Here is a 13454-nt window from a genome sequence, read left to right as displayed (position 1 = left end):
TCTTTTTGCATACATAATATTTCTCCTTTAACACATTTGGTGTAGTAGTCTCAAATTAATCAACCATCTATATATTTTATCAACTTTATTATTATAATTACAACACAATAGCCAGGGGGTGATGAACACATCCATCCATCGATTATCTGAAATGCCCATCCTCACGAGGGTCGCGGGCGTGCTGGAGACAGCATTACACAATTATAAAAAGCACAGCGCTAAGGTTTTAATGGCTGTCGTATTCGTGGAGCGTCTTAATCTTTTGGTCTCAACTCTCAACCTAATCGATGACCAAATGCTCAAAATATTAAAATAAATTAATTTAAAAAAATACTCAAAATGTCAGCTGTTTGAGTCACGTGGACAAACATCAGTGCATCACCTGACTGGGTCCAGATGCGGACACGTGATGGGTCGTCACGTGAGCGTACAGCCGGAAGTTGGCGCAAAACTGTCATGGCGGCACCACACAAATGACATTATTTAGTTTATACGCTCGCGACAAACTTCTCTCGCCGGGGCACCATCATTACCGGCGGACAACAACAAGAGGAAAGGAAGACAGAAAAAAAGAAGACATGTTTGTTGAGCAGTTCGACTAGATTATGCCGGAAGTGGATGAAAGCGTCTGAGTCATCGCTTTTGGAGGTAAACATAAACAAGTTTTAATAATGTTTATTTTGCGTTCCATGAGGACACAATAGCAACACTTTGGAGTATACAACGACATTCTCAACGTTAAGTCGCCACACTCGTCTATTTTTATTTATTTATTTTAAAGTTTATTTTTGTCTTTATCGAAGTTGCTCGTTTCTGGCAGTGACGTCACAAATATGTGATTAGCTGATTGCTAATTATTCCGCGTTTACAAGCACTAGGTATTTGTAAATTCTTTCTGTAAAACTTGACTGACATTTAACAGTTGATGACAGGAGGACTGGGAGGAAAGTGTCCATCGAACAACAAGCTACAAGCTACGCCCACCCCTGATGCAACTCGTGACTTGGGTTCTTCAAGACGCCACGCCCTCAGGCCACCTTTTTAGGTATACCTGCTGCAAGCACCTGCATTATAGAAATCCATTTATAAGTCAATGTACTAGTATACTCTCTGCCCTCTCTAGTAAAAAAAAAACATTCAACACACTAGCAGAACAATGTACTAGTAATACTTTAATACTTATTAGTACCGCTTTTGGCGTGCTAGTATGACTGTGAAGATTGGTTAACGAATGCGTTTGAGCATATATGTATTCAATATTAGGGATGTTCAATACCACTTTTTTTCCAGACCGATACAAGTACAAGTACTCTATTCTTGAGTAGTCACCGACACCAAGTACTTTTGATACATAAAATTTCCCCCAAAAAACAATGACAAAGCATTTTAAAGAAAGACCTATATATCCCAACATTGTATTTTTCCTTAAAGTTGCATGAAATTAATAGAAAACTTCTATTATTTTACAATATTCTTCTAATTTCTAGTTCCTGGTTGTAAAATTGCCATGATATCCTTGACATGAAATTAACGCTTTAGCTTATTGGATGAGATTCCTGTTGTTGACATAGTGTGGTGACGGTCGCCTCCAGCGGCCGGCATGTCCGCAGACACACCCACGTCGGACGCGGCGCCGTTTGTGTCGGACGATAGTGAGGCGGCGGAGGAGGAGGAGGAGTGTCAGGATGTGGCGCAGGAGGAGGAGCCTATCAGCGGCGTGTCGCCTGTGCGTGCCGTGCTGACCGTCCTGATCCTGTGCTACGTCAACCTGCTCAACTACATGGACAGGTTCACCGTTGCAGGTACAGAAACACGCACGCATGCACACCCAGAGCCAACGCTGATGATGTCATATGTCCACCAGGTGTGCTTCCCGACATCGAACGTTATTTTGCAATTGATGACAGCAAATCGGGTCTGCTCCAGACGGGTGAGAACACGCCTTGCATGTCGACGCCAGACTGAACTGTAGGTTGACGGTGCCACCATGTTGGATGTGTCAGAGTGTGGGCATGGCTGAAAGATAGATGTGCTGCATGGAGAGCAAGGTTGCAACTCGTTTGTATTTCATTGTATATTTTGATCATCTGTATTTTTATTTTAAGTGACAGGGCTGGTTATGGATTCTAATTTCCTCAATCGATTCGATTTAGATTCACAAGAGTTCAGTTTGATTCCATTTTGATGTTTTTCCAATTAGATTCACTTCACTTGAATCCGATATTGATTAATTATAGAATGTCAATTCTTCTTAAATGTCAAGGACATGATAAAAACTGCACAAATATTAAATTCCAAAGTAAATTTCAACACGTGTTATAATCACTTAAGGGCAACACAAACATTGAGATCAGCAAGGATGAGATCGAAATATTTTCATAAGTCTAACTTAATTGTAAATGTAAATTAAAAAGATTCTGAATTGTCTGAAAGTGCAATAAGTCAGGTCTTTCATAAATGTAAGAAAATGCTTTTCATTCATGTGAACAATAAATTTAAAGGAAAACAATTTTTTTTTTAAATGGCCTTTAACATTCTATTTCCTTGAGAATTTATGGGAAAAAGAGAGATTAAAATAATAAATTCATGGTTTTAATAATTCAGTTTTTGGTTTGCTCCGTAACAACAGAAAATCAACAAAAATGTTGATGATTGTTTTCAAAGCAGAGCAAAGCAAAGTAGTTTTGAGGTTCTATAACATGTTAGAACATGAATGCAGAAGGTTGGAACCTTGTACTTGTCACCAATGTATGCAAGACTCGTAATGTGATGATAAATATTCAAGGAATTTGATTTATTTGATTGTGTTTCTGAAGTTTATGGTCGGGCGTTGCAACATACGGTAATGAATCTCAAAAGACGGAGAGATTTTAGAGATATTTAGCACAAAGCTCGTTTCCATTTGTGGTCGGTCCGAAACAGGAAATAAACAAAACAACAAACTTAAATCCCAAAGTAGAATACACAACGCCTAATAGCCGAGTCATAAAACATAGAATATAATGCATCACAGCAAAAAATTTCTTTCAGCGTAAGAACAGCCGTAAATATTGATAGTGAATAAGGCGCCTCATTTTCTGCCCTTGCTGCTCTTTGCCACATCCAATATGGCCGCATTGTCAACATACGATTTAGCGCTCAACATAACCCGGCGCCTGCCCGCGGATGTGTACGGCAGACGCGTGACATCACTTCCTGCCATTTTCTCGCCTCCCTCCAGTCTTCATCTGTAGTTACATGTTCCTGGCGCCGCTCTTCGGTTACCTTGGCGACCGTCACAACAGAAAGTTGATCATGAGCATCGGCATCGCTTTCTGGTCCCTGGTCACGCTCGCCAGCTCCTACACGCCCAAGGAGGTCAGTGGCAACCTCTTGTGTTGCTCTCAACTTTCTGTGTGTTAACCTTTACTATGGTGTTCTTGGGCATCTCTTTCTGATGAATCAAGAGTGTTTTTAATTGATTGATTGCACGTCTATTTATATATTTATTTTCACATTTAATTTTAAATTTATTTTTACTTTTGTAAATTTTTAAATTTTTTAAATTATATATTTATTTATTTATTTTTTATTTTGACATTTTTGGTCCTCCATAGTTGACATTTGTTTTATTTAGTTTTGTTTTGCTTTCAGCACTTCTGGGCGCTGCTGCTGACGCGGGGCCTGGTGGGCGTGGGCGAGGCCAGCTACTCCACCATCGCGCCCACCATCATCGCCGACCTTTACGTCAAGGACAGCCGCACCACCATGCTCTCCATCTTCTACTTTGCCATCCCCGTCGGCAGGTAGGCCCGCCGGCGCCGGCGCTGCAGCCCTTCCCATGCCTCCTCATGTCCGCCACCGGCGCCGTCTTTTTCCTGTCTCCGCAGCGGTCTGGGCTACATCGTGGGCTCCCAAGTCAGCAACGTGGCAAAGGACTGGCACTGGGCTCTGAGGGTGCGGCCGTGTGTGTGTGTATGTGGCGCGTGCGTGTGTGCACACCGTTGATCTGAGCACACTGGCTGTGTTGCAGGTGACGCCGGCGTTGGGTCTTGTGGCCGTGCTTCTTCTGGTCCTGGTGGTGCAGGAGCCCAAACGCGGCGCTATCGAAGCTCGGCCCGAACATCAGCTTCACCGAAGCAGCTGGATGGACGACCTGCGAGCGCTGAGCAAGAAGTAAGCCTGCCCGCCGGCCGGGCCCGGGGATCCCGCGCTCGGCTAATGCCAACTGAAGGTGTGCTCTCTCTTTTTTGTCGTTGTTGTCGTGCAGCACGAGTTTCATGCTGTCCACGTTGGGCTTCACGGCCGTGGCCTTCGTCACGGGCTCCCTGGCGCTGTGGGCACCCACCTTCCTCTTCCGGGCAGCCATGTTTACGGGCGAGCGAGCTCCCTGCGTTGAGTCGCACTGCTCGTCCTCGGACAGGTAAACCCTCACCCTAGTCAGACTTACGACGTCAATTGACGACTTGCTTGGCTACAATTTATGGAAGACTCGACTTGATTTGGACTTGAACTACATGGCTTGGTATGACTTGCCAGTTTACTGCTTGTTAATTCAATTAATAGCAGCAATGAAATATGTATAAAACATTTAAAAAAAAAAATTATGCCACTTTAGTTCTTTTTGTGTACATGTCGTCCAATACCATAGTCAAAGTGCCATGTTTTAAGTCTTATTTTCAAAATGTCATTGATAATTTGAAAGTTGAGGCCATAATGGTAATGAGTTACTGTTAAAGGCAATCAAGAGATAAATACATATTTCATGGCCACCCAATGCAAATGTCATCTGAATAACAAGATTTTGTAAAACTTTAATCGTAACGTAAACAGTGAGACATTTCATTTATGAATGAATGAATGATTTGCCTTATTACAGACTCAAGGTCCAGAACAACTTTATTGAAGTGAATACAACACAGAATGGTGGTGATCCACTAATGTAGAGAGGTGGGCATTCCATCAATGACGGACGCCCACTTTGTTGACGATTATGAATAACAAGAAACTTGACGGACTTAGCATTGTCAGAATGGGGTTTTCGTCCATCAATGTAATAACTGGGTCAATGCGGACGGCCACTTCGCGGACGCACCGCAGACGACTTCCACTTCTTTCCTGGGACTGTGGCCAAGCCACTCTTTTCTCCTGCAGTAAATAATATACACTTACCAACTAACTAAGCTAATTTCCTAGCACACCATCCTCCAAGCCTTCTCGTTTGTTTATTTGACATCAGGCACGTTGTTAGACAGCTATTGAGTCTGTTGGCCGAACGTGTTACTGGTAGTGTTCCCGGCAGTTACAACCTTGTGCACATATATGTTGCAACTATAATGAGAAAAATAATAGTAATAAACAATGTCAAGCGGAAAATAGTGGTGACAAAAAATAATTTAGTGTGACATAAGCATGTTTAATATTGACAGACTGACGATGGCGGAAATGTGTCCTGACCGTTGACGATTGCCAAATGACGTGCCCGCCTCTGCTAATAGACGCTTCTTGCATAACGGTCGACTTACATCCGCCACTTGACCTCCTGGCGTCCTGAGTGACGTGTTTGTTGTGGTTTCATGCGGCCAGTCTGATTTTCGGCATCATCACGTGCGTGACGGGCGTGCTGGGCGTGGCCAGCGGCGTCCAGGCCAGCCGCGTGCTCCGAAGCCGAACGGCGCGCGCCGACCCCTTGGTGTGCGCCGCCGGCCTGCTGCTCTCCGCGCCCTTCCTCTACCTCGCCGTCGTCTGCGCCCAGGCCAGCACCGTCGCCACATACGTGAGTAGAGCACTTCCTGTACGACCCTCGCTAGGTGAGTTTCCTCAACTTGCCTTGTGTTGTCTTTTTGCAAGCTCGTCTTCTGCCAGACATCCACTAGTTATCTACTGGTTGTTTTGAATACATGAATTAAGACGACCTAACGATGTGCGCAGGTGTTTATTTTCCTTGGTGAGACGTTCCTGTCCATGAACTGGGCCATCGTGGCTGACATCCTGCTGGTCAGCAACGTCGCGTGATCGCACGTTCATTCCTCTTCCTCCTCCTTCGTCTTCTTCTTCTGCTCATGTTGTTGTCGTTTTTCAGTATGTGGTGGTTCCCACGCGACGCTCCACCGCCGAGGCGCTGCAGATCGTCATCTCGCATCTGCTGGGAGACGCCGGAAGTCCTTATCTCATCGGAGTGGTGAGTATGCGCTTCATTTTGTTCTAAGACTTTTTTTAATAATAAAGAAATATATGTCAACAGACAATCAGATTGAGACAAGCGTTGCAACGTACAATTTTGGAAGGTTTTAGGACCTGGGGGAAGATTGCAGGGGTCCACTGTGCTGACTCGCTTCCTTCCGCAAACATTTAGCATCCCTCGTGTCTAGAGCCTCCACACACCTGTGTTAATAAAAAAAAAAAATTCTGTTCACATTTGTTCCAAAGAACACCCGAGGTAATCATGAATCACAAAATAGAGACAGAGCACCACTTCCTAGTCACTTTTTAAAGACTTCCCCCAGGTCCTAAAACCTTCTATTGTACATACAACACAAATCAATACAATAAGCGTCTCACAAGACGTCTAATAAGATTCCAACAACGGCTATAAGAAGCAAATATAATATATTTACTGAGCATTTTGACAATTTTAATGTAGACAATGTCTCTAAATGATGGATAATAATACTTCATAATTACTAGTAATAATGATCCATGATCCAAATAGTTGTGGATTCATGCATGAGTTGTCTGTTGTGGCGGCGTTTCAGGTGTCGGACTCCTTGAGGAAGCGGGATTCGTTCCTGTGGCAGTTTCGCTCGCTTCAACTTTCTCTGCTAATATGCTCCTTCGTGGCCGTCGGAGGCGGAGCTTTTTTCTTGGCCACCGCCCTCTTCATTGAGAAAGATCGCCACCAAGCTGAGAACTTTATACCCGCAGGTATTAGCATGCCGGCTAATGCACAGAGCGTCGCGTGACAATCATGTGTGATGTCACGTGACATCATGTGACTTGGTGTGTCCACAGATGACGAGCCCATCTTGGTGCCTAAAAGCGGGCGGTCCACTCTGGTTCCGGTGTCCAGCGTTCTGATTTGATGGGATCCGATTTGATCTTTGCCACACTCGTTTTCTCATTGGGAGGAAGCGGTGGATATTTTTATCATGTTTTTTTTCCTTTTACATTTTTTATTTGAGACTGACGCTTGTTGGGAGCCAGAAGAATCCACCATCAAACTCGAATGACTCTAAATACTTTTTCTTTCTTTTTTTTTGACATGACCACTTTTAGGATACTCAACTCATTGTGCGGTCTTTTAGGATAGTCTTGATCTTTCTTAACTTCCTGTGTGTCCTCTTTTGTCCGTGTGTTGACCGTTCTCTTGTTGTTCCGTTTGTCGGCTTCCCAGGTGTTGTCTTGGTTGGCGAGCCACTTGGCTGGCTGTGTTTTTAGATGAACTGAATAAACCAAGTTAACTTGATTACGTCTTCACTTTTTTGGACTGTGTCTAGTTGTCATCCAGTAGTTGTACACTAGTTATCTGTTAGGTGCTTGCTAACCATCTGTGTCATACGTGGGAGTGGTTTACTAGTCGTCTTCTAGCTAACTATTAGTTCTCTGCTAATCTAGTGATCTTGAAGTTGTTTACTAGTCATCATCTAGTTATATATTAGTATTCGACTTGTTATCCGCAAATCAGTAATTAGTTGCAGTATCTGCTAGCCATCTTCTTTTTATGTAGTAGTTATATCCCGATTATCTGTTAATGGTTTTCTAGCCTTTTCTTAGTCATCTTGTCGTCGTCTACCAGTCATGTAGTACTTTGTATATGTACTATTCTTGTTCTTGTCTACTAGTCATTTGTTAACCAACTCGTAGTGGTTTGCAAGACATCTTATCTTTTAGCGGTCTATAGTTGAATACTAGTTATCTCCTGGTCACCTGCTCATCATTTAGTTGTTTTATAGACTACTAATCTTCATGTACTGGTCATCTCCTAATCACCTACTGCTAATCTACTCAACATCTAATAGTTATGTACTCCATATCTCCTGACCATAGTCTTTTGCTAGTCCTCTGTACTAGTTGTCTACTTATGTTGTCTGTTCATTGTCTGCTAGTCATCATCTTGTTTTGTACTCATCTAGTAGTCACCTAATAGTTGTATACTGTTCTGGTCATCTACTCGCCCAGTCGTTTGCTAGTATGTCTTCTCATCTTTCCAAGAGTATACCAATCATCTTCTAAATATTTCCCTTGTTTGCTAGTCGGCATCCTCTTGACATCTAACAAGTGGGTTGGTGTAGTTCCTGGTTGTCTTCTGCTAGTTACCTCCTCGTCATGTTTGTAGTATTTGTGTACTAGTCTTTATCTTATCATGTAGTCGTCTGCCGGTATCAGACAAATCCAGGTGGTTTAGTGTCTTGTGTTGGTTGTAGCCCCCCCCCCCCCCCCCCCATCATCATCACCTCGATGTGGTTTCCTGTTTGTCGGTGCGAAGATCTTCATCCTGCAAACGCAGCGGATGAGACCGCTCACACTGCACATGGCCTTGAAGGTGGCAGCCAATTGACTGAGATGAGCCGGAAGTGGGCGGGACGCATCAGCGCCAGATGAGAACGCCACCGCGACGCCATCGGCAAGGAACCCGAAACGGCCGACCGGCCCAGATCTGCTCGCACGGCGACCGCCGTTACTGACTTCCCGCCACCACACTTCCCAGCGTGCACCTGGCTGACAGGAAGTCCTCCGGTCACGTCTGCCGTCGCATTCATCTTGTCATCGCTGCTTTTTGCTGTGCACCTTGCACGCCCTTCACATCGCACAAGATGGCCGACTGACACACTTCGAAAACCCTCGACGGTGAAAAAGGTTCTTCTACTTCCTTGTTGGTCTAAATCTTTGTCTTCTCAATTTTCTCTGTCCTTCATTTTTATCAGCATATTCTCCTTGATTTGCTTTGTCTTCATCATCATCATCCTCATTGTTATGTTTTCTTATTTTCAAATGAGGACAACGTGTGTGCTGGCAGCACTGTGCCTTCCTGAGCACGGCTTGTCCGCCATGATGTCTTCCTTTGACGTAAGTTGCCGGTGGTCTATTTTTGCTAACTCAACTTTTTGACCAGCGTTGTCGTCATGTCCTCAGGTTGCCATGGACACAGACACGGAAGCATCTCTGCTCCTGCCCGTGTTGGTGTCGGCCACCATGTTGGCGTGCGGTGTCGTCCTGGCGTTGGTCTGTCTGCACTGCAGGGACAACGGGCCGCCCGGTGCGCGTGATGATGACATCACTTCCTGTCAACTATGCATTCAACTCAACTATTTTATTTTTCTTCTGTTTCGTCATCAGTTTCTATCCGGGAAGCGAGCGACACCGGCGAGTACATTCCGTGAGTGTAAAACGTGTATGCGACCTATCACAATGCGACCAATCACTTTCGAGTCATGATAGATTTGGTCTTTCACTTGCAGATCTACTCAATTCAGGCTCATCCGTCCACGTAAGTCGTTTAACTCCAGTGCTTGTTCCTGGCGGTGGGAAAATCTTATGTTTGTACTAAAGCTAGCAAGCCAAACGAGACCAGAGCGGTTCTAGTCGGGTCTTGTTCTTGAGCAACGACTGATGAAGCCTCCTCAGATGAGCAGTGAAACATCTTCTAAGATCAACATTACACTTGCAATAAATTCAATTATCTGGATGAACGACAACATCCACCGCCATCCGACGACAAGCCAACCCTTTATTGCTAAAGCTAAATTTGGCAGAAGCTAAGAAATGTTGAAAGCTAAAATTGGCGGATGCTAAAAAGCCCAACGTTTGTATCCACAGTTGGCAGAAGTTAACCAGCTTGCTGTTTTGTGGCTAAAGTTTACAGAATGTGAAAAAGTCAACCTTAATTGCTAAAGCTAAAACTGGTGGAAACAAGCTAAAGTTGGCAGAAGCTAACAAAGCTAAACAGTTTGCAGTTTGTGAATAAAGTCGTGTGCGTGCGTGTGTAAGTTGGCGGAAGCTGACAAGCAAAATGTTTATACTGTAGCTAGTTTGTGGGCGAAGCTTAAAGGATCTTTGTGCAGCTTGTCACTTTTTTACTCGCGACTGCCACCTCTGGCCCAAAGTGTAACTGCAGCATCTGTGTCGATCTTAAAACGACAGCCACAGTTGACGAACAAAGACATGACTTCAAATGAGGTTAAAAAAAAAAAACTACTGCCACGTGTGGCCAAAAAATTTAACTGCAAAGAGAGGGCGGGAAATTCAAACCCGAATCCAGTCTGAAAACTATAGGCCAGAGGTTTGTAGGAATTCTCATTGTGAACAGCTAAGGTGCTCATCTGCTAAATAAAAGTTGTTTGTGTCATAAATGGTCAAAAATGCTACTGTAAAGATATTTTTGGACAAATTCCTTATAAAGCAGTTTTAACAAGCTGAACATAATTAAAAGCAGTCTGGGGCTAAAATTGGTAGGAACGATTCAAACTTACAATGAGTGAAAGTTCAACTTTTGTTAATGACTTTGTGACTAAAGCTGACAAGCTTGCCGTTACAGCAAGTTTGTGGCTCCAGAAAAAAAAAAAAAGCAAGTTTGTGGCTCCAGAAAAAAAAAAAAGCAAGTTTGTGGCTGAAGCTAATGATGGTGGATGCTAAAATGTTAAAACTGTCCAAAGCTATGCAGCAAAGCATTTGAAGCAAACGTTGGCGGAGGCTAACAAGCTAAACATTGATCAGCTCAAATGTTTACTGATTTTCAGATCAGTCGACAACAACCCGCCTGACTTCTAGCCTGCTGTCACCTTTGTGAGTTGACCCCCCCCCCCCCCCCCCCAGTCTGGACTTTCATATCTTCGTTGTTTTCCTCCATCTTTAATGTCCTCCTTCATGTCGCCTATGTTGTTCCCAGCATTCCTGCTTGGGATCGTGGCAGTCAGTGCAGTAGAAGATCCAACAGAGAGCCCACAGAAAGCGGTGAGATGAAAAGATGAACAATTTCCACCAACAAGTTGAAGGACTTCTTTTTTTTTTTTGTCTTCTTCCATCTGCAGAAAGTAACCACAGCTACCAGAACTCCCACGATGGTCAGTCACCTTCGCATACCTTCACAGGTATTCTTCTGTTTTTCTAACTTTTACTTCTGCTTTTTTTTTCTTCTGCTTTTTTTTCTATGCTTTCGGTGCTTCCTTGGGTTCTTCTTTCTTTTTCTGCTTTTTGGTGCTTCTTGTCCTTCTTCTGCTGGAGAATGCAGCCAGCCTGCGAGCCTCCAAAAGGGGTCAATGAAAAGGTCGATGTCCCAAGTGCACGTCTCTACTCATGCACAAATCCGTTTGGATTGTGTAGATGTCGTAAGCCGTCGTCTCTGAAGAGGCCAAATTGGGAGGTGGCTCCTGTCCATAAAATAAAAAAGTTCTTTTTTTTTTTTCTTCTCCAGGTTGTTCTTTTCTTTTGCTTTTGGTTGTTCTTCTGCTTCTTTGCTTGTTTCTTCATTTGTGGTTCTTCTGCTTTTTAGTCCTTATTCCGGTTCTTCATCTCACAATCCTTCTTCTTCTTTCGTACCTTTTTTTTTTCTCTCTTGCTTCTTCTACTCCCTCTCCTAGTTTTTTTTCCTCTTTGCCTGACTGTTCGTCAGGTTGTACTGATTTTGGTGCTTGTTTTTTAGATCCTCTTTCTGCTCCTGCTTCTTAAGTTTTGTCTTTTAAGTGTTCTTCTTGTGTTTCTGCTCTATCAGATTTTTCTCATGCTTCTGGTTCTTCTGATTTTTTTGGGTGTGTCTTCCTCTTCTGGTCCTTTCTTCCAATTCTGGTTATTATGTTTTATTCTGCTTTTTGTTCAAGGTCTGTTTTTTCTTTCTTTCGTTTTTAGTGTTTCTAAGGGTTTTTGTAATTCCGTACCTAATTCTTCAGGTTGTGGTGCTGCTTCTGTATTTTTTCTCGTGAGTCTACAGGTTTTTTTTTTTCTTTTGCTTTTGGTGCATCTTCTGCTTCTTCCTGGTTCATGTTCAGGTCGCTGTTCAAGTTTATATATATATATATATATATATATATATATAAATATTTTTCTTGTTGTCTGAGGAATTGAACAATGTAAAAACGCGGACCCCTGTAGTGGATATTTAACACTTTTGAGTTGTGTGACAGGAAATACAAGAAATAATTGTTATCCAAACAGGAAGGTGGAGTTTTTTCATTAAATGTTGTCATTTGTTTCCACAGAACAGGACTTCCCAGAATCTCTTACCGGGGACTACATGTAAGTTCTTCCTGGTTGGAGACATCTCAGTGCTCGCCTTGTTTTGTCTGATCTTGTTCTTTTTTCCCCCCCCCCCGCTCTCTTTCTTTCAGAATCGTGTTGCCAGGAGGCGAAGCTCCCGCGACCAATCACAGCGGCGTGTCCACACCGAGCTCAGGTAGCGTCCGACGCACTTGCCAGCTTTCGTTTGTTGTCATTTTAAAATGGTCTTTGTTGCAGGCGAACCACACGACTACGAGAACGTCCTGCATAAGCGCACGCCATCACCAACAGGTCGCACCACTGACGCCGTGACTGTTTTATGACCTGTCTTACTGCCTTTCTTACTACCTGTCTAACTGTCTCTCAGACGAAAAAGAATACCTGAATGTGATTCCACTTCCTCAAGGGGGTGAGTTGATTTTCTTCATCATCATCATCATCATCCTGATGGCCACTAACTCTGTTACATCCTGACGGTGCGACAGTGCCCTTGCTGCTTCCTTCCTGTTTGAACATCATGTTTGACAATTTTTTTTTGTTACTTCCTGTTTCCTTCCAGGAGAAACACCAACGTTGTCATCCCAAAGTGATGAAGACGATGACAGCGATGATGACGAGGGAAAGTACGTCAATCAAGCCAGCGTAAGTGCAGTTAAGCTGCAGAAGCTTTCTGATTGGACAAGCGCGTGCGGCGAGTAACAGCTGAGCAACTTTGCCTCGCAGGTGATGTCATCCAGCCCGCTGCATGATGGGACGGGAAGAGCGCTGGCAGAGTTTGACCGATGACAGTCATCTTTGATGCCGAAATGGATGAACTGCTGTTTATTTGGTGGATTTTGTTTTTTTCTGTGACTTTTTATGTCGAACTGACGACTCCTGAGAATGTTTTTATTCACACTAGATTTGTTTTTATGAAATTAAAATTAACACAAATCAAAGTATTGTGTTCTTTTTAAGTTAAAAGCTAACAGGATTACAATGATGTACTAATATTGTTAAAATATCACAAAATACAAATAAACATTGTCACAAGTACTCACACTTCCTAAGTGCAATTTTATAGTTGTGTGGGAGAAATAATAGTACAGTATAATAATAGATCATATATATATATAGTGGGGGGTTTTTTACATTTAAAGACGCTTCACAGTAGTTGCATTATTCGTGCGCACACATTTACACTCTTGTGGCGGCAAGCTACTTAAGTAGCCACAGCTGCCCTGGGGCAAGCTAACGAAAAAGACTGATAAAAGAAGTACTGTTTC

At 43.3% G+C, this 13454-nt stretch overlaps 2 protein-coding genes across 4 annotated transcripts; both read left to right on the top strand.

Annotated features, from left to right (window-relative positions):
- The first annotated feature begins 412 nt into the window (after positions 1-412).
- spns1 (SPNS lysolipid transporter 1, lysophospholipid) lies at positions 413-7444 on the top strand. Of its 3 annotated transcripts, none has more exons than XM_086089737.1 (14): positions 413-648; positions 936-1045; positions 1593-1802; positions 1865-1930; positions 3221-3357; positions 3634-3785; positions 3870-3936; positions 4013-4155; positions 4250-4402; positions 5566-5755; positions 5911-5976; positions 6062-6160; positions 6735-6903; positions 6991-7444. In XM_086089737.1, exons 3-14 carry the CDS (start codon positions 1601-1603, stop codon positions 7059-7061), a joined length of 1515 nt encoding a protein of 504 aa, XP_085945863.1. In that variant the 5' UTR covers positions 413-648; positions 936-1045; positions 1593-1600; the 3' UTR covers positions 7062-7444. The 3 variants fall into 3 exon arrangements, with proteins under 3 accessions (XP_085945863.1, XP_085945854.1, XP_085945846.1); XM_086089728.1 differs by having other exon boundaries at positions 933-1045; XM_086089720.1 differs by having other exon boundaries at positions 923-1045.
- A 142-nt stretch (positions 7445-7586) lies between these two features.
- Positions 7587-13224, top strand: LOC147181535 (uncharacterized). Its single transcript, XM_086089750.1, has 14 exons — positions 7587-8835; positions 8976-9045; positions 9112-9235; positions 9316-9355; positions 9438-9466; positions 10716-10761; positions 10865-10929; positions 11007-11066; positions 12171-12207; positions 12300-12364; positions 12427-12480; positions 12557-12598; positions 12749-12831; positions 12913-13224. Exons 2-14 carry the CDS (start codon positions 9028-9030, stop codon positions 12973-12975), a joined length of 726 nt encoding a protein of 241 aa, XP_085945876.1. The 5' UTR covers positions 7587-8835; positions 8976-9027; the 3' UTR covers positions 12976-13224.
- The last annotated feature ends 230 nt before the right edge of the window (positions 13225-13454 follow it).

The sequence above is a fragment of the Leptonotus elevatus genome, chromosome 1 (assembly GCF_054856555.1).
Source record: "Leptonotus elevatus isolate MCC_2025b chromosome 1, RoL_Lele_1.0, whole genome shotgun sequence".
Taxonomy (NCBI): Eukaryota; Metazoa; Chordata; class Actinopteri; order Syngnathiformes; family Syngnathidae; genus Leptonotus; species Leptonotus elevatus.
The sequence above is the reverse complement of the archived record's forward strand: the minus strand, read 5'-3'. Positions and strand labels throughout refer to the sequence as shown.

Coding starts and splice junctions, on each gene's coding strand:
- spns1 (XM_086089737.1), top strand. CDS start 1,601: ATGTCCGCAGACACACCCACGTCGGACGCGGCGCCGTTTGTGTCGGAC. Junction 4,403..5,565: donor CACTGCTCGTCCTCGGACAG/GTAAACCCTCAC, acceptor TCATGCGGCCAG/TCTGATTTTCGGCATCATCA. Junction 6,161..6,734: donor GTCCTTATCTCATCGGAGTG/GTGAGTATGCGC, acceptor GCGGCGTTTCAG/GTGTCGGACTCCTTGAGGAA.
- LOC147181535 (XM_086089750.1), top strand. Junction 10,762..10,864: donor TCTAGCCTGCTGTCACCTTT/GTGAGTTGACCC, acceptor TGTTGTTCCCAG/CATTCCTGCTTGGGATCGTG. Junction 11,067..12,170: donor ACCTTCGCATACCTTCACAG/GTATTCTTCTGT, acceptor TTGTTTCCACAG/AACAGGACTTCCCAGAATCT.